Source organism: Zingiber officinale, chromosome 3A, assembly GCF_018446385.1.
Source record: "Zingiber officinale cultivar Zhangliang chromosome 3A, Zo_v1.1, whole genome shotgun sequence".
NCBI lineage: Eukaryota > Viridiplantae > Streptophyta > Magnoliopsida > Zingiberales > Zingiberaceae > Zingiber > Zingiber officinale.
Window position 1 is genome coordinate 140,936,083 of NC_055990.1, and position 20,158 is coordinate 140,956,240.

Sequence of the window (20,158 nt, forward strand, 5' to 3'; positions counted from 1 at the left end):
TGGTTGATGAATTGGATAACGAGGGAGTTGAACTTTCGGTCATTTTTTTTACATGCCCCTCATTTTAACAGATATTTTAAAATACTCCTAAAATGTTGTGAAATATCTAGGGATGTAAATGAATCAAACAGTTCACGAGTTATTCGGAGTTCGATTCGATAAAAAGCTCATTCAAGTTCATTCGTTTATTTTATCGAGTCGAGCTCGATTTCGAGCTTGATAGTTTTATCGAGCCGAGCTCGAGCTTAAGGATATTCGGCACGTGAGCTCACGAATATGTTAGTTTGTAGGCTCACGAGCCAAAAAACGAGCCTTAAATCGAGCCAAAAAAATGAGTTCTAAAACAAGTCTTAAAACGAGCTTTAAAACGAGCTCTAAAATGAGCCCGAAAACGAGTCCGAGCTTGCTTAACGAATTAGGCTCGTTAACTATGATAATCGAGCTAATAACGAGCCGAGCTCGAACTTTCGCAAGCTTGATAATTCCAAAACGAGCCGAGCTCGAGCCTTGTAATAAAAGTTCGATTCGAGCTCGAGTCGAGCTCGAGCCCGAATATAACTTAAACGAGCCGAGCTCGAGCCTAATATTGTTCAGCTCGGTTCGGCTCGTTTACATCCCTAGAAATATCCTTCGGTAATTTTACAACGGGCGCTTCTAAAATTTATGATTGCCAAAAAGTCACCCGAGATTTGAAAATGTGCAAAAGGCTCTCGTTTAGGGATGACAACGGGTAAGATTTAGGTAGAATTCCATATCCTTTTTATCAATCTTCATTTATTATATCTATTCTATACTTATCTCTATATCTATCGGATATTTAACTTTCATACACATCCTCATACCCGTTGGAGGTTCGGGTATCTATATCCTACCCATCATCCTATTACTCCCTACCATTCTCATTTTTTTAAAAAATAATATTTCAATATACTTGTTTGCTCTTCCTCATTTCGTGCTCCTTCGATTGGGTGAACATTTCTCATGAAAAAGAAGATGAGATACGTGTTGATGACTGGATAAAGAGACAAACTAAGTCTTTTTTCCAAGGCGAAAAGCGGGCTAAAGTTTTTTATTTTCCAATAAAAAATGAGGCTTATATTATTTTATTTATATGTATATATCAGATATCGGGTAGGGTATACGTAGCATTTTACCACATCAACCTCCATACCCATACTCCCATACCCAAATATCTATTTACTATAATAGGGTATAAAAATTTCCTCCATATACTCCTCCATTTCGGTCGGATGTTGGACTACCCATCGGATTCAGGTGAAATTATCATCCCTACATACTACAACTACAATGGTACGCCATAGTTTAGTTACACTAGCACTATTATAGTGTTGATTTTTAAAAGTCAGTGTCAAGACGGTGTTATTTTCTAAAAATCAACACAACGACAATGATGGTTTCTAAAAATTACTACAATGGTTGTGATGATTTTTAAAAATCAATACCACAACGGTACTTATGTAATTAAATTGTGGTATTGACTTTTTAAAGATAATAAAAAGAGCATATTTAGACTCTGAAACATTATGAAAATCAATAGGAGTTTGAATGGATTCAATTAGAGCTCTTTGATCCATCAATAGATTTTGATCGAAACTTATTGATAGACCTAGAAGATTTAGATTTTTAAAAAGTTGACATGTAATGGAAGATTAGTACTATGAAAGAATTTATGGTGTTTGTGTATAGTTTTGACATCCCTACAATAAGTTATATGTATGTGTCTATTATCTTAAAGTCATAAAGTTTGAAAACCTTCTAATCACTATTATTAATGACTTCAAAATATTTCTAAACACATATACACTTCGGGGCACTTTAGAAACTTGTAACACTTGCAATGGATCTGATCGAAACTCTCTAGGTTAATCAGTAGATTTAGTTCGAAATCCCTTGATGGACCCGAAAAGACTTTAAATGATAGTTTTGAGCTTGATAATGGGCTACTATGGTTTTCACCTATAATAAATGTAGATCTCTAAACGAGCTTATTAAAAAAAACTACACATCGTTCTGATACTTTGAGTAAAAAATTATGGCATTTGGAAGCAAACAATTGACACACACACATAACTTATTATTGGATGTCAGAATCAGGCATGAACATCATATATATATCTCTGCTGTACTACCCTCTTCCATTACATGTTCACTTTTCAGAAATCTAAATCTCCTAGGTCTATCAATAGGTTTCGGTTAAAATTCATTGATGGAGTTAAAGTGCTCCGATCGAATACATTCGAGTGTTACAAATTTTTGAAGTGCCCCGGAGTCTATATGTGCTCAAAGATATTAGCTTGAAGTCATTAACAACAGTGATTAGAAGTTTTCATTAGAACTAGGCATGAATATCATAAATACTTTCGCTGCGCTATCCTCTTCTATTACATATCAACTTTTTAAAAATCTAAATCTCTACAATCGATTAATGGATTTCGGTCAAAATATATTAATAAGCCTAGGGAACTCTGATAAACTCATTCCAACTCTTGTGGATTTTTGCAATGCTCTGGTGTCCAAATATGTCCTTATTTACTATTTTTTAAAAACCTAACACCACAGCTTATCACACCAACACCGCTATAGTACTTGTTTTTAAAAACCAACACTATAGCAGTGTTGATATAATTAAACTATGATGTTGGTTTTTAAAAATTAACATCACAGTGGTTATTACATGCATGTAAAGGAGAGGAATATTTAATTTAATTTAAGAGGGAAAAGAAGAGAGAAAAGTTATTGTAGGCAAAGGAGAGAATAAAAAAGTCAGCTCTAACATAGGAGTAAAATGGGAAATAGAGACATCTTTTGGGCATTTTTAAACAACAAGGCGTCTTTTGGGCAATCCCAAACTTTGGGTGCACCCTTTGAACAATTATCAGTGTGTATATATGAATAATGTTATGGTGCTCACCTCCCGTGGATAACTCCGTAAGCGACAAAGTGCACTTTCAAGCACCCGGATTGCCCTTTCTTTTGGCACTATTATACTAACTATGAGTTTATAGTTGTTATACAATTATAATAGCTATGATTTTATAATATTACAATTGCATAGTTATAATAGTTATGGGACTATATTCTATAATGCTGCAAAAGGTAAAATCTGTATGACCCCTCCATTATTATTTCACACGATTGGGAGAGAGTAAATCAGGACACCTAAGTTAGCCATTGCATAGAAGGGTAATTTCTCAGTTTTTGCTGGGATTCGACCCTTGTTTAATTCTATAAATCTTACATGTGATAACCAATTTAGCTATTGTTGATAATTCTAAATGCATGAATTAAAACGAATTAATACGGTAAAGGCTTACAGCGATCTCCTGTAGATCTGCAATCGACGATGGCAAGACTCGCTGTCGGAAGAATGATCACAAATCAGAAAGCTCTCCGCAATTCCACGAACCAAATCCCACCGCCTCAGATGTTCTCTTTCTCTCTTTCTTATCTTTTTTCTTACGCTGCTGAATGATCCTTGAATGCACCCCTTATAAAGGGAAATAACCCAGGGGTATAATGGATTTTTCCATTAAGAGTAGTGGCGAACGTGGGCACATTCCCACTTTCCTCATTTCCTACATCTCCCACTCGTCCAAGGTAAGTCACTAAGACTAGTTCATTCAGTTAAGTCACAAAGACTAGTTAGTCACGAAAACTAAATAAGTCACATAGACTATTTGAGAGTTTAGTCACATAGACCATATTAGAGCATCCAATTCATACTTAGAGAAAATAGTTCGTGCGACAGCAAACACACTGAGCGATAGTTGCTAAGAAGATTGTTACACTTTACATAGTCGCTTTCTGAGCAATCAATGCTAACAAAGTTGTTACACTTTACTTAGCCGCTCATATAAATTAGAGACACGCTCTGCATGACACATAGCCTCTTTTTTGATGGCACATAGCTTTTATCCAGGATCCATCCAATCTCCAGTGGCACACAACTATTATCTTGGAGATATCCATGTCTTGTTATTTACCCAGATTAAATAATTTTTATTTACATTAATATGAACATCTCTAATCCCTTATTATGACCATTATGTCAAGAGCATGTTCCATATCTAATATTCACATTCATTTCTATACATAACAGAAATGGGTCGACCAGTGAATAACATCTAATGATGTAAATATATTTAATCTTCCTTTTTAACTAGAATCTATTCATACTAATCAGTCACTTTCTTAGTTATGTTCCATAGATCGAATCATACATAACCATAGGATACATGCTAAAGTAGTAGACACTGATTAGAACTTCAAGTAAACAGCTAAATAGTCACTAAGGGAAAAAATTGAGATTAACTTATAATCTCAAAGGTCTCATATAGTAAAGAAATAGGGATTCATTCTCCTATTACCTTTATTGTCACAATAACACATGTGGTATGAATCACATGTTACGATGTTATTCTCTTTACTAAAAAGAGCACATGTTGTGTTCAAATTTAACATCGTACAAATTTTGATCTAGAGATACCTAATGTCTAATCCTGAATTTAACATATGAATTCTAATCTGGCCTTCAACAGGTTCAGTAAATGGTGGGTTCATTTACTTCGATCATTATTAACACATAAATGATCTCATCTTGATACAATTATCAAGACGATCTCAACTTATGGATTTGTCTCTAATTTCAGCTACATAAGTTGTTCCATAAGTAAGGGTCTTACCCCTATTTGTACTTAACAAATAGAGATGATTGTCCATGCGAGTAGACCATTCTCCACCTGCCAACATGCTCATCGAGATCTTATATGAATGTAACAAATACAACATATACACTGAATAGATTATGGCAAATGACACAATAAAATCACAAAGTCTGATTGTTATTTTAATATTGTTACATTCTACGAAGTCCCAAAGACTTTATATATTCTTTAAATGACTCTTTAGTCATTGTCTTAGTAAAAAAATTTACAAACATAATACATATATGGACATACTCAAAAATTACTTTTCTTTTAAATATAATATCTCTCACAAAGTTATATTTAATAACTATATGCTTGTCTTTGCTGTGATATTTGGAATCCTTAGAAAAAGCTATTGCAGCTTGGCTGTCATAGTAGACAGTTACTAGACTCCCACTATTCTCAACAATCTTCAGATGCTTCGGGAACCTTCTAAACCAGGTAGATTTTTGCACAACTGATGCGCAAGCTACATCCTTAGCTTCCAATACCAATAGTGCTACAGAAGCCTGTTTCTTGCTTTTCCATGACATGGTGGCCACCATTTTGTAAGAAGACATAGTCGGATGTAATTTTTCTATCATCAAGGTCCCCAGCCCAATTTGCATCTGAATAATCTTTCAGACTCATATATGATCATCGAAAACAGAGACAATAATCTGTTGTTGCCTTCAAATATCTGAATATTTTTTTTTACCGCCTTCCAATGTCTCGGTCCTGGGTTTGACTGGAAGCGACTGACCAAGCCCACAACATAGATGATATCAGGACGTGTACACAACATAGTGTACATCAAACTACCAATAGCACTGGCATATGATTTTTTATTCATCTCATCTATTTCCTCTGGAGTTTTAGAACACACACTCTTGCTCAAAACAGTACCTTAGACAATATGTATATATTCTACATTGCAATTTGACATGCAGAAAACATGTAACATATTATTTATATAAGACTCTTGTGACAGACCCAAAAGTCTTTTAGGACGATCTCTTATTATCTTCACTCCTAAAATGTATTCAGCTTCTCCCAGATCTGTTGTATCAAATTTTTAGCTATCAGCATATCATCAACATATAATGATAAAATGACATATTTTCTTTTTTTCCCTTTTCAAGAAAACACAACGATTTTCATTGATCATCTTGAAACTATAAGATAAAATAACTTTGTTAAATCTTATGTTTCATTGTCTTGACGCTTGCTTTAACCCATATATATAGACTTTCTAAGTCTACATACTTTCTGCTCTTGACATTCAGTAATGAAACCTTCTGGCTGAACCATATAAATTTCTTCGTCAAAATAACTGTTTAGGAAAGCGGTTTTTACATCCATTTGATGTAATTCCAAGTCATAATGTGTCACAAAGGTCAAAATAACTCGTATTGACACAAATTTTGCTACGGGAGAAAATGTCTCTTCAAAGTCAATACCCTCCATTTGGGTATATCCTTTTGCAACTAAATGAGCTTTGTATCTGCTAATCGATTCATTAGCTTTCCTCTTTATTTTGAGAATCCACTTATTCTCAATAACCCTTCGGCCCAGAGGAAGATCGACTAAGTCCCAAACATGATTCTGAATCATGGACTCCATCTCTTCAACTATTGCAGTTTTCCATTTTTCTCTAACTCTACATTCCAATGCTTCCTCAATGGATTGAGGTTCGTCGTCGTCAATTGGAAGTGAAATCAATGCCTCATTCTTAATATCAACCTCTTCTTAGGTTTGATCTTACGAACACTTCTCCGTAAGTTGGGCTGTTGAGAAGTCAACTCATGACTCGACATGTTACTCTCACTCGGTTGACTAGACTCAGGTATCTCTTTTGACACCTCTCTTGTTGATAATATCTCATCATCCTCAAATAGAGGAACATTTTTATCAACATCACCTATGATTGGGAACTCTATTTCGAGAAAAGTTGCATCTCTCGAATCTATTTCGGAGATGGTTCCATCTAGTTGCTTACCTATGAAAACATAACCTTTAGAGGTCTCATGATATCTTATAAAGATACATTTCTTACCCCTAGGTCTCAGTTTTCCATACTTGTGAGAACTATCATGAACATAAGCAGCTGACCCCCAAGGTCTCAGATTACTTAAATTTAATTTTTTACCTGTCCAACGTTCATATGGGGTAGATGGAACTAACTTTGAAGGCACTTTGTTAAGTATATAGGTTGCAGTTAATAATGTATCTCCCCAATACGAGATTGGCAAATTAGCCTAAGCCATCATAGACCTAACCATTTTAAGAAGAGTCTTATTTCTTCTTTCAGCTATCCCATTTTGATGTGGAGTTCCAGGGATTGTCAGCTGTCTTATAATCCCTCTATCATTACATATTATCTTGAACATATCAAACAAATATTCCCCTCCATGATCAGTGTGTAAAGTCTTAACTTTACGTTCCATTTGATTCTCAACTTCGTTGATATAACGAATGAAGCAATCTAATGCTTCAAATTTGTGAGAAATCAAATACACATAATCGAACCGAGAGAAATCATCAATAAATGTAATGAAATAAAAAGCTCCATGTCTAGCCTTCACATTCATTGGACCACAAATATCTGAATGAATTAACTGCAATGTTGATTCAGATCTAATAGTCTTACTAAATGATTTCCTAGTTGCTTTTCCAGCAAAACAATGCTCACATATAGACAATTGAATCTTAGCCCGAGTGCCCAATAGACCCTCTCTAGCCAACCGATTCATACGTTCTTGTCTTATATATCCTAATCTAGCATGTCAAACCTCATCAGTTATATCTGCATCACTAGTTAGAGCAATGTTTGAAAAACAACCATCAATAGCATAATTGACATCTGGTTCTACATCAAGAGCTATAAAACCATTTGTTAAAAAATCATGTCCGATTAACACTGAGTCAATCTTAAGTTCAACACGTCGACTGTAAAAATTAATACAATACCATAAATCAAGAAGACACATAACGGAAACAAGATTCCATCGAATTTCAGGAGCATACAGGACATCATGTAGAAACAAAACTCTACCACCACGGAGATTGAGTTTGCAAGTGCTGACTCCTTTGACTTCAACTCTTGCATTGTTTCCCACATAGATCCACTTGTTGTCAGCTGGTACCCAACGGTACTCTTCAAATGTAACTCGCTCTCGAGCTACATGGTTGGTTGCTCTCGAATCTATAATCCACAAAGGATAAGAATTAGCTAATAACACTGAGCTAGCAACAAAATGCTTAGAAAAAGAAGACACACTTGGATTTACCTTTTTCGGCTCAGTGCACACCCGAGCGAAGTGACCCTTCTTGCCGCAGTTAAAACAAGTCAACTTGTTTTTAGGTTTCTTTCAAGTCTTCTTTACTATATTCTTAATTGGACCCTGTCCCACAGCAGCAGCTTCCCTCTTCTTTCCCTTCCCTTTCTTGAACCATTTCTTTTTCATGGATCCAGATGATCCAGCAGAACCTACAGCCACATAGGCTTGTCCAGAAATCCTTGCGGATTCAACTCTCTCCGCCTCTAATTCTACATGGCTTGAGACATCAATGAAAGTCTTGATACTCTCACTGTGAGTTAGAGTATGCTTTATGGGTTTCCAAGAATCTGGAAGTGAACGAATAACTACTTGAACCTGTTGTTCATCGGTCAACTCATGACCAACAGTTTTAAGCTCCCGAATCATGTTCAACATCTCCTTGAGGTGTTGAACCATTGATACATTCAGACACTTCTTATAACTGCCAAACTTGATTGTCAACTGTCGAAGCTTACTCAGACTTACTCCACTGTATTTTTCTTTAAGGGCTACCCAGACTGCATGAGCCGAAAGATACGACTCATACTCAAAAGATAGGTCGTCTACCATTGAACTAATCAATATGCCCTTCGCAGTGGAGTCCTTTTTCTTCCATGCCTTATAGGTATCAAGATCTCGTCTGTGTTGTACAGTGGGACCATCTACAGGTTCTATCATAACATGATTTACAGCCTCTAGAACTTCTTGTTCCTCAAGTATATATTGTATCCTGAGGTGCCAGATTTTATAGTTATCCCCATTAAGTTTTCACCCTTGTTAAGTTCAACTATAATGTTTTTTGTTACCATAATCTATCATAAATAAACACATTATTTAGTATTCAGTGTAATTCATATGCATGTAATTTATGATTGACTCAATATTAATTTGAGTTGGTTTACAAAATCAAGTGACAATAATGTTTTCACTCATCATTCATATGACCAATCAAATCAATATTGATCAATTCTATTACATACATCCCAACCAACGAACTAATCATTTACAATATCATACTTTCTTTAATTAAATGAACTGATCATTTAATAAATCATGATTACTTAATTAAATGAACTGATCATTTAATAAAAATGAACTAATCATCCAGCATGTCAAGCAAACAACATAAACAAATGAACATATTATTAATATAAAATTATGTTGCATATTGTTAACATATAACCGACTGACATGAATGAAATGGACTAAAATTGTTCACACATAATGAAAATAACAATAACAGAACTCTAGTAAACTAGATAGGCTACTACCACTCCCACTAGGACAGACACTAGTGAAGTGGCCAACATTATCCCTTTCAGCTTGAACTCATTTGGGGTCATCTCAGGCAGAACAGCTTCAGGATTCTCTATAGGATCCTCAATTGGATCATCTTCTAGATTCTCCACACACTCTTCCGGATCCTCTTCTAATTCATCAGATCTTCTGAATCCTCTTCAGATTCATCTAGATCCTCCTCTAGATCTATAGGATCTTCTGAATCCTTCTCAGATTCATTTGGATTCTCCTCTAGATCTACGGACCCCAATAGAAATGAAGTAATTGTCTGTACATCTCTGAATATGAGATGTGCCCATCATAATCATCCCAAAGTTGGAATGATATCTGCCTAAGATTTTTCGACAGTGAATAGACCATAACCCATCTTCTGTGTGTGTCTTAGACTGAAAACTCTTCTCGCTCGAGTTTCCAGAACAACCGATCGAGCCGACCAATAAGTCATCCGAGTCCTTGAGCCGGGTCAAAATCAAGCTCCTTAATCTCCTCCCAAAGCTCATGTTGTCGTAAATCGCGACTAGCCATATGAAAAATTAAAAATTAAATAAGTCAGTACAAAACCGACTAACCGGTACAAAACTGGTTTAATTCAATTTATACAGGCATTGGTAGCGACCCTGTTGCCGGTCTTTGTATACTACGACACATTAGTCGTGCAAAACAGTGACGAGAAATGGCAAAGCGATACAGAAAATATCCGAACAGTGGTTTCATAATTCGTCTTAAGTATTTAGAAATAACACCGCTCTCATATCATTGTTGATAATTCTAAATGCATAAATTAAAATGAACTAATACGGTAAAGACTTACAGCGATCTCCCACAGATCTGCAATCGACGACAGCAAGACTCGTTGTCGGAAGAACGATCATAGGATCGGAAAGTTCTCCGTAATTCCACGAACCAAATCCCACCACATCAGATGTTCTCTTTCTCTCTTTCTTATCTTTTTTTCATACGCTGCTGAATGGTCCTTGGACGCACCCCTTATAAAAGGAAATAACTCAGGGGTATAATGAACTTTTATATTAAGAATAGTAGGAAACATGGACATATTCCCACGTTCTCATTTTTCCCATTTCCTATAACATAGCCCTTGCGACAATAGTTATCGGACCATAGCTTCTACAGTACAATGTCAATCGGTGTTAATAAAAAATAAACCATATAATTTTATAGTTACTATAATATAATATTAGTCAAAGTTAACAAGTATTGATCAATGTATATTGTTATGTAATTGCTACGTTACAATATTATTAATATTGATAAAAATATAAAATTTAAAGTATTATTATAATATATCCATATTATAACAGGTATACATTCAGTTACAACACATTATTATTAGAGTTGATGTGTTTATACAATAATTATGAAATCATAATTATTATAATTATAAAACCGCAAGTAAGACGTAACTATTATAATTATGTAAGAGCTTGTAACCGTTAAAAACATTAAGGATAATTGAAAAAATATAGACGTTATATTAAAGGACACTATGTTCATCTATCCGTCCCCATCGTTGAAAAGTTAGGGAAACAAAGAGAAGCTATGAAAATACCAAATTGCTTTTGCTCAGATAAGAATGTGACTTTGGAAAAGAAGATTCAACCTTGTGTTTGGGGATTTCTTTTTCAAATATCACTAGATAGATCACAATCTTTCAAAAGATAGATGGGAATAGAACAAATCAGGGATGTGGATGGGATTAGTCTCGTTTGTTCGGATAAGATTATGACCCATGCATTTGGAGGATACATGCTTATTTTTTCTTGTGCGTGTTTACATATTTTCATATATGGAAAATAAAAGATAATTGTGTGGTGTTTGTAGTGTTGTGTAGGGGTTGTTGATGATCAACCTAGGAAACCTGGTTTCCTCTATGGAATTTTGTTGGAAATTTTGTTCCTCTATGGAAACAACATGATATGATATGTATTGAATTTTCTTAATATATTTTAAAAACAATAATTTTGTTTTTTTTATTTCTTAGTGATACTTAAAATTAGATATGGATAGGCAGGTTTGCATGATAGTCACGATGATAAAATTTAAATTATATGAAATTAAATTTAATTTATGTATAGAAATGACCTGAACAGATAATTATAAATAGTTAATTTTATAATAAAAGACAGTAGAACAAGTGATGTATGTGGGAAGTAATAGGATCGCATGGTGGGTGTGGGACTTGATTAGAAAATAGTCATATTAATCCAATCCGACAGAGAGCTTGGATTAGGTTTGGAGTCTCCGGGGTCATGGTGTCACGGTAGGATATTCAGGTTGTCTCCCAGGTACCCACGGTTCGAACCCCAGCTACAGCGTATTTGTAGGAATTTTTCCTCCAAATAAGGAGCGTAATCAAAGGATGTTGGGCTTCTGGCTGGCCGTCGCGTGTGCTTCCCGATTTATCCTGGTGGCCGGTGAAAAATTTTCGTGGGATCAAATCAATCATCCTCAGAAATAGTCAATGAAATTAACTGTAATTATCTTTTTTTAAATTAGGTTTTTGAATTTTGGAACAGAGTCACATAATTATTGTCCGGCCTAAATTGAGCCCCAAGGGTGCTCGGCAGGGTGGACGGACTAGTGGGAGAATAAGACATATTACGAAAATATGAACAAATGTGCAAGGGAATGTGTGGTAAAGTCCTCTGCCACTCTCTCCCTCTCCCCCAGTCTAGTATAAAAGAATGCATGTATAGGCGGACACAGATACACGATACTATTTTTGATTGGCTAACTACTGGAGTTCTTCACAACGCGTGACTTGAGCGTTGGAAGAGTTTCGCCAAGGTCCACCTTGGCCTTCCTTTTAATTTTAATTGATGGTTGCAGCTTCCTTGCTCATTCTTCAGTCGTGGAAAAGCTCTCGATTTGATTTTCGGGCAATCGTCATTCCACTAATCTTCGTCGGGGCAAGACGTATCTCTCCTTCTTCGCCTGAGTCAACAACGGACAACTCCTAGTTTGCTTTACCCAAAGGCAACATGACAGCTTGCCAATCTGATTAATTATCAGCTCGAGAATAGCTGACCCGATAATGAAGCACTTGATCAGAGGCGATCTGATCCTTGTCCGACCCACTCGTGATGATCAATCCTGAGCTGCCGTCAAGGAGTCAGCCCATCACTCCATCTCAACCGGATCGTATATTATTCAAACAAGAGTGTTACTCAAGGAAAAAATGGAGGCACAAGCATATTTTGATTTGATCCCTAACCATATCAAAAGTTACATGCTACATGATCCAACGTACTTCAAAAGGATACATTACAAAGGGGACAAAGCTACAAGTTGCCTCCTGAACAAGAAGGCAATCAATATAACGAATCAAAAACACAATCGATTCTATCATACATGACTACTATGAGTTCCAATTCAGTATTAACCAGAAACAAGGAAGTTCACATCATCAGTTCTTCCCTACTGAAGTTGGAATTTACAGCAAGGTGATCCATGTCTTTCCAGTTCCAACATGTGCTTTGTTGTTCTCGCAGCTTTTCTGCACTTGGTTTGCTATCTGAATCTTTTCCTTTAGACTGGATTCCCTGCGTACCAGAAGAACCTGGAACCTCAGTAAGAAATTGTTCCCAAAATCCATCATTTGTATTTTGATTTCTTGGTGAGTAGACTTCTGTTGCAGTTGGTTCTGATTTCATATCGGTAGAAACCTTGGTTTGTGAATCTGTTTGATTTTTGCATTTTGTTATATCTGAAAATGGATGAATATCTACCACTTTGGCTGAAGAAGGTCGAACGTCAGGCAACAGTGCTCGCAGATGTTTGCTGGTTTTCGCTGTCGATGCATTCATCTCGGTTGAAATTACATCCAATGGAAAAGGAACAATACTGTCATAGAACATGTCTTCGAATGCTTGGCCAACACCTCTGAAAATATTCTCCAATGAATTCAAGGGTGATTCCATTTTCTCAAAAGCCCCCATGTCAATTGCGTGCAATGAAACCATTTGTGGATCTCCTACCGAGTCTGAATCCTCTTCCAAAAACACGATTTTTGGCAATCTCCTCTTCTTGTTCCTCTGAAGCTCCGAGAGGAATTGGGGTTCTTGTATGACTCGTTTCAAGTAGGCAACTAAACTTCCTTGTCTATTTTCCATAGCCTGAAGTCTGTCCTCCAAGGACTGTATTTGCTGCTCGATTCCATTGTAATGGTAGGTGTGCATCTGAAGCTCATTCAAAAGTATAAGCCTTTCTTGCTTGAGCCTCTCGATCTCCTCATTGAGCTCCTGTCTCTCAGCTTCTGCTAATGGACTAGAGGAGGGGTTCGAATGACTATGAACTGGTTTGCGCCTGTATATGTTTCTCAGAAGGTGTCTCTGTTCTCGAACAAAATACTCATTTGCAAACTCCCACCGGTCAGGATCTATCTTTCGGAAACCCTGAAGAATACATAATCAAAACACTAGAAGATCATTTAGTGCATAGGAAGCAGTTATCTAGAATTGATAGACAAACAATTGATTGTGCCACTGTAATCTGAAAGCTTAAACTGTCATTAAAAAAATATTTCTACCCTCAACTCGGAATAAACTTCGATATATATTGCTTGATCTTGTCTGAACTTCTCTTTATGTCTAAGGAGAAGAACTAATCCAAATAAAGGAATAAAAACCATACAGCTTAATCCATGGAAAATAAAGGGACTGTGCTTATAAAATTGATTTGAACATTCAAATACCTCAACAAAGAACTTAAAAATTCCAACTTGCTAAGAATCAGCATGAAAGTTTAAATCGAAAGATGAATATTTCTAGGGATTTTAATTACTCTGAGTCACTTACATAGGTATTGAGCTGCCTCACAAAGCTGGAGAAGTTATTGTGCTTGAAATACTTGGGCAGCAAATCCCTAGAAAAATCCGGCAGGCTCCACACGACGAAGCTCGCGTCGGAGGCGCTCCATGAGACAATGGAGTCCGTCGAAGGATCGTCCACCATGTCGTAGGTCTTAAGGAGGAAAGGAGGAGGGGAATTCGAGCTCCCTCGGGCGTCCTCCATTCATCACCAGGTACCAAGAACCAACTGAAATTTAAGGTTAATCACCTCCGACACAGCTCTTCGTGAAGCCGACAAAGTTCTTCGAATCTAACAAGGAAACCGTGATCAGAGCGCGAAAGGAGCGATCTTTCCGGTGGTTCCCGATGAAAACCAAGGAAAGCTAGAGCTTTTAGGTTAGGAGGGACGAAGAAAGCGACGAGGAAGACGAAGCAAAGCAGAGGAATAAAGATCCCTTCTGATCGAAAACTGACTATGCATATATTTATATGTATTCCTGTGGCCAAAAATGATGCGCTCATCCCAGACCCTCCACGTCAGCTCTAAGGTATTTTTTTTATTTTCCATATGTCCATGGGAACATATTTATACGGACTTGGTTTAAGCAATACAAAAACAATAAGAAAATTGGAATGCATTTTTTTAATTTCTTTAATTAGTTAATAACTGATTTATTTATTCATTTTAAAAGTCTATTTATTTTTTATAAGTTTGATAAAATTTTTATCAATAAATATAATTTTTAATTTTTTTTAAAAAAATATTATTTGTAAATAATGTTTATGATCAATCTTTCAAGCTTATATATATATATATACTAAAATTTATTTAATTTAATTGGTACGGTATATATTGAATAAATATAAATAAATTTTATCTAGTGAAACAGTGAACTCATTTATATCCGTAATTATTCCTCTATAAAGTTTTATTTTTTAATCACTAAAATAAATTTTATCCTTTTTATTTAATTTAGGAATTCGTAAGCAACCCAACATGATCTAGAAGTTCAAAATTTTCAATGATAAAATTAAGCTTTTTTAATTAATCTTCTAAGCTATCACTTTCATTAGTAAATTAATATTTTTGAGAAAACTAACACATAAATCTTTCCAAATAAGTATTTATAAAATAATATATTTATATAAGTTTTTATCTTAAAATTAAAAAGAAAAGAAGAATAGTATACGCCACGATTTCATGTTTGATAAATATGCTATTCAGATTATTCATCCTTGTAGATTTTATTTCTTTAAATAAAAAAATTAATCCAAAACGTGTTGAAATCAAACGATTCCATCCACACACTATCAACTTTTAAAGATATCATCGATGTTTAATTAATGCTCATATACACCTTCAAATGTCTATTTTATTATAAAAATAATTCCTCTATTAATAAATAAATGGTTAATATGATAATTCAGCATATAAATTAGGCATTTATTTTGACAATAAAATAAAAAAATAGCGGTGCTTTGACATTGGTCAAATCTTAATGGTGAATTTGATAAGCCTAATATATTGGAGGCATTTTGAAAATTAACTTTTTTATTTTTGAAAGCAAATTGTAATCACGTGGAAGCATAATTTACATACACATCCTCTACTTATTTTTAATTCATAAACTGGAGTCCAGCTGACTGGGATTGGAAGGTTCCGCTCTTGTCCATATTTTTTCCAACAAAATTTATAACTGTCTTTATCTCCGTGTGAATTATAAAACCATTTTTCCAATATAATTCGTTATTTCTAAATTTTTTTTTATCGTGTGTTGACATATATATGCATATAGAGATAGTTGGCTTTAATTTTTTTCTTATATTAATTTAAAATTCAACATCAGCAATCTTCCAAGGAAGATAATACATGGAAAAAGGCCTATGACCTTCTAGAATATTGTTAATCAAAATTAATTTACCGCTTTATTATTTATTTTATTAAAAGATAATATTGCATACTTAAAATATGCATTATCTTGGCTTACAGATGCCCTTATGTCATGAAGAATATGATCAATTGTGGCAATAGTTAATGAAGAATATGATCAAAAATTTATAGGATGTTGTCTTAGAATTACAGTATCGTGATAGGATATTTAAATTATTATTTAGATACTCACGATTTAATTTCCAGTTATGACGTATTTATAAGAATTTTTTCTCTAAATAAATGGCACAATTAAAAAATGATGACCGCCGCATGTACTTTTCACTTGATCCTAGTAGCTAATAGAAAACTTTCTACGGAACTAGACCAATCATCCTATAAATAATTAATGAGATTAATTAAAATTATCATTTTTTTCATGAATTTACATAATGTCTCAACACTTTTTAACAAAATTTAAGGCCATTTTTTTAAAAAAATAAATATTAAAAATATTATTAGAAATATTTAATTTTATTAATAAAATTTTAAAATGAGAATTATATATTACAAAGATTATTTATGTAATTAGAAGATAACGTTATCTTTATCAAACTTCACTTATCTATTAATAAAATTTTAAAAATAAAAATTATTTTATGTTAAATTTTATAACATAATTTATTTAAAAATAATATATTTATCTAATGAATATTTTTAATTAAATAAATAAAGTTAAATTTCTCCAATAAAATATTAAAAATACTAACTAATTTATATTATTAATATACATTTTAATCATGATTAAAAAAATATTAATCAATTTTAATTTCGATGATCAAGAAAAATTTTGATGTAATGATAAAATTATTATTATATGATATATGGGTGGAATTGGGTAGAAATTCATCCTGTAATCATCTTACCTAATTCTTATCCCGATAAAAATTAGGAATCTTTTTTCTCCATTCGACAAATGTCGAGATATGAGATCTGAATGTTTAGGATCCCATCAGATAGGGAGATGATATACCAACTTAAAATTTTTTTAACACCTACAATTTAGCATTTAGTTACCAAATAAAGAAAAATCCACACTACACCTCAACAAAATGGCAAGTACACTATACAATTTGCTAATCAAGCCACCATATTTATTCCAACAATCCAGAATTGGAATGAATTGCAAAGGGCTAGTGACATCGTAGCATTACTAAATTTAAATTCAACTATTTTTATTTGATCAAAAGCACATTGCTTAATGAAGCATATGAACTCGCATATTCAAAGCTTAAAAGTAAACTAAAATTTGAAACATGCTAACAATGAGTAATCAAAAAGTGAAAAAAAAAACAAACAAATGACATGTGAATCGTAAAACCATTGACTTCCATTGAAATAATTTTTTGACTAATCATTTAATCCAAGTAAATCCAAAATAAAATTTAACATATCAAACCAATGTCTCATTAAACAATCATATCAATTAATTTTTCTGCTACCATGAGGGCCTCCAGAGTTATGGTACAGTGACAAGGTATCCAGGTTATCATCCAAATAATCACAGTTCGAGCTTCAGCTATGATGAATTTGTAAAAAAAATTTTTTCAAATGGGGCACGCAACTAAAGGATGTTGGGCTCCTAAGTGCTTTTCAATTTACCCTGATGATCGGTGGAAAATTTCTATAGGGTCAAACCAGTCATCCCAGACTCGACGTTACCAAATTTGATTAATCAATATTTTTTTTCTACTACCATGAAGCCTTTTAGTTTACACTTAAGGAAGATGCATTACTTTTTCGTATGCATGAGGGTACCTATAAACAACAAATATCATATAAACATAATTTATATAAAAATTAAAAATTACAAATAAAAAACTAAAGCAATTCTCATCTTCTCATATTGGCATTCCCGTATATCAAATATCTACAAGGTTGAAATATCAGTTAACAAATAAACTTAAATTAGAATGACATTTATCGAATATACTAACATAAAATTCTAAATGGAATCAGAAAAAGAATTATAATTGATAACTTAGAAACCATTAGTAGTGTAGTGGGTGAAAAATGCTAAGTTGCCCTTTTTCCGGTGTGAGGATTTGTACAAAAAAATAGAACTTCTTCTCGTGCAACAGTTCAAAGAAAGTGCGTTTACTACTACTCTATCGCAAAAGAGTACCTCTCTAAATTTGGAAAGTTTAGACTAGGACTTTCAAACCCATGGAAAAGAAAAATCTCACCAGATGTCAATGATGAGAGAGGTGAATAACCATAGATAGTACATATGTCAGGATTATAAAAATACATATATATACCACAAAAACTATTAGAATGAGAAACATCTTCACATTTCTTTAGCTTTAGTAACTTCTCCACAAATGCATGTATAACAGCTCCCTCTAACGAACAGGAAGTCAAAAATTTTCCAATATCTACTACTTCCTCATGAATAATTGGTGTTTTGTATGGAGATAATGTTTAAGATTGAGTGGTGGAAGGAGAGTTATTACTTCCGCTAAATACATCCATGTGTACCTAATTAATAATAAATGGAAAATATCAGAGTGGAGGGGTCAATCGGAGTTGGAGGTGGAGGATGGCGTGAGGTGGAGGATGACGAGGGTTCAATCGAAGTGCCCACTAGGCTCTTATCGATGACAGATTCTATGTTTCACACCAAGTTTGAAAATCATTCATATAATTAAGAAAATTAATGGAGAGCGATTGTTGCACGAAATGTGTTGAACCCTAGTTTTGTATTTTTTTTTTATAAAAAAGTCTAATTAAAAAAAAAATAGTAATATATTCGGGTCGAGTCAAGAATCTCATCAGGTAGAGCTTGTGTTTGTGATCCTTTCCTGATTTTAATCGGGTTGGAAAAAATCTCGATCACTCAAGATAAGAAAAATTTGAGTCGGGAAAATTAAAACGCAAGAACAGGTTGAGAGTCGAGAAGGGTTAGAAATTTTGTTATTTTTGCCGGCTCTAGTGTAACCTAAAGATAACATATTCAAGTAGCAGATATAGTCACTTTTTTGTTTATTAATTTTAACTTTAATAAATTATCAATTAAATTTATTTATCTAAAAATATTTAGCTATTAAATATTAATGGTGAATTATTAAAAAAATATACATAATAACTCGTGGCAAGAACGTAATAATAGAGGGACCAAATCTTCTAGACCTCGTTTTCCTGGTCCGCCCCTGGACCACACAGCTGGTATAAAACCAACCTCACATGTAAAACACGTGCACGCACCAATGCGTAAAAGCCCTAGCCTATCTCTACCTCCAGCGTCGCCTTCCTCCTCTCTCCCACTGCCTCCCTCCCATGGCCTCCAGCAACATCTTGCGGCCTCCTCCTCCAACGTCGTCTCCCTCCTGCGACATCCTGCAACCTCCCTCCAACGATGTCGACGTTTTGCGGCCTCCCTCCAACATCGTCTCCCTCCATCAACCTCCTTGCTACGTTGCCGACCTCCAACGACCTCCCTGCTGCGTCGCCGACGTCCTTGGTGACTTGCCTCCCGCGACTTCCCAACCGTGACCTCCCTCCTGCGAGCTGTGTGACCTCCAGCGATCTCCCTCCAACGACCTCCAACAGCCTCCCTCCCCGGTACCGTGTGGAAGAAAGTGAGTAGTAGGTAATCGTTGTTGAAAAACTCATCATTTATTCTTTTTTGTGCTACTAATCCTTCTCGGAAGCAAATCCTTTAAACTATAGTTGATTGGTTTAAGGTATTATAATTCATGTTAGATGCCCCTTGAGTTGCTATTTTTAAAATATCTTAATTTGATTATCTGATTCATAGGAAGTTTATGCAATTTTGGTACATACTCATTTAGCTCATGTGAGTGTAAAATAAAATCATGCAAATGGCACCAAGTGTAAGTTACGTAAAGGTTTTACATGATGGACATGTAATGTTGAGTGTGACATTCTTGGACTGAATTGAGGCATTTTATGCAAGTTTGGGGGTTGTTGTTAACTTTTTTCGTCCAAAATTATATGCTTTAATCTAATTTATGTCTTTTTTTCATATTGGTGTTGTTCAAGTACAAGGAAAGAAAATCATGGCAGCTAGCTCTTCATCAACATCATCTTTCACTCGAAGACGTATGAATGATGGGCAATATGACACTCCCCA

At 34.5% G+C, this 20,158-nt stretch overlaps 1 protein-coding gene across 1 annotated transcript; it reads right to left on the minus strand.

Moving 5' to 3' along the window:
- Nucleotides 1–12,500: 12,500 nt before the first annotated feature.
- On the minus strand, nt 12,501–14,586 carry LOC122052558 (heat stress transcription factor A-4b-like). The gene is made up of 2 exons (XM_042614137.1): nt 14,140–14,586; nt 12,501–13,737 (listed from the first exon to the last, which is right to left on the minus strand). The coding sequence occupies exons 1-2, from the start codon at nt 14,353–14,355 to the stop codon at nt 12,742–12,744; spliced, it is 1,212 nt and encodes a 403-aa protein (XP_042470071.1). The 5' UTR covers nt 14,356–14,586; the 3' UTR covers nt 12,501–12,741.
- Between the last annotated feature and the right edge of the window lie 5,572 nt (nt 14,587–20,158).

What these genes read in the sequence shown, in the direction of transcription:
- LOC122052558 (XM_042614137.1), bottom strand. Translation starts at nt 14,355, where the DNA reads ATGGAGGACGCCCGAGGGAGCTCGAATTCCCCTCCTCCTTTCCTCCTT. An exon ending in TGAGGCAGCTCAATACCTAT is followed by an intron (nt 13,738 to 14,139) that starts GTAAGTGACTCA and finishes TGTATTCTTCAG; the next exon opens with GGTTTCCGAAAGATAGATCC.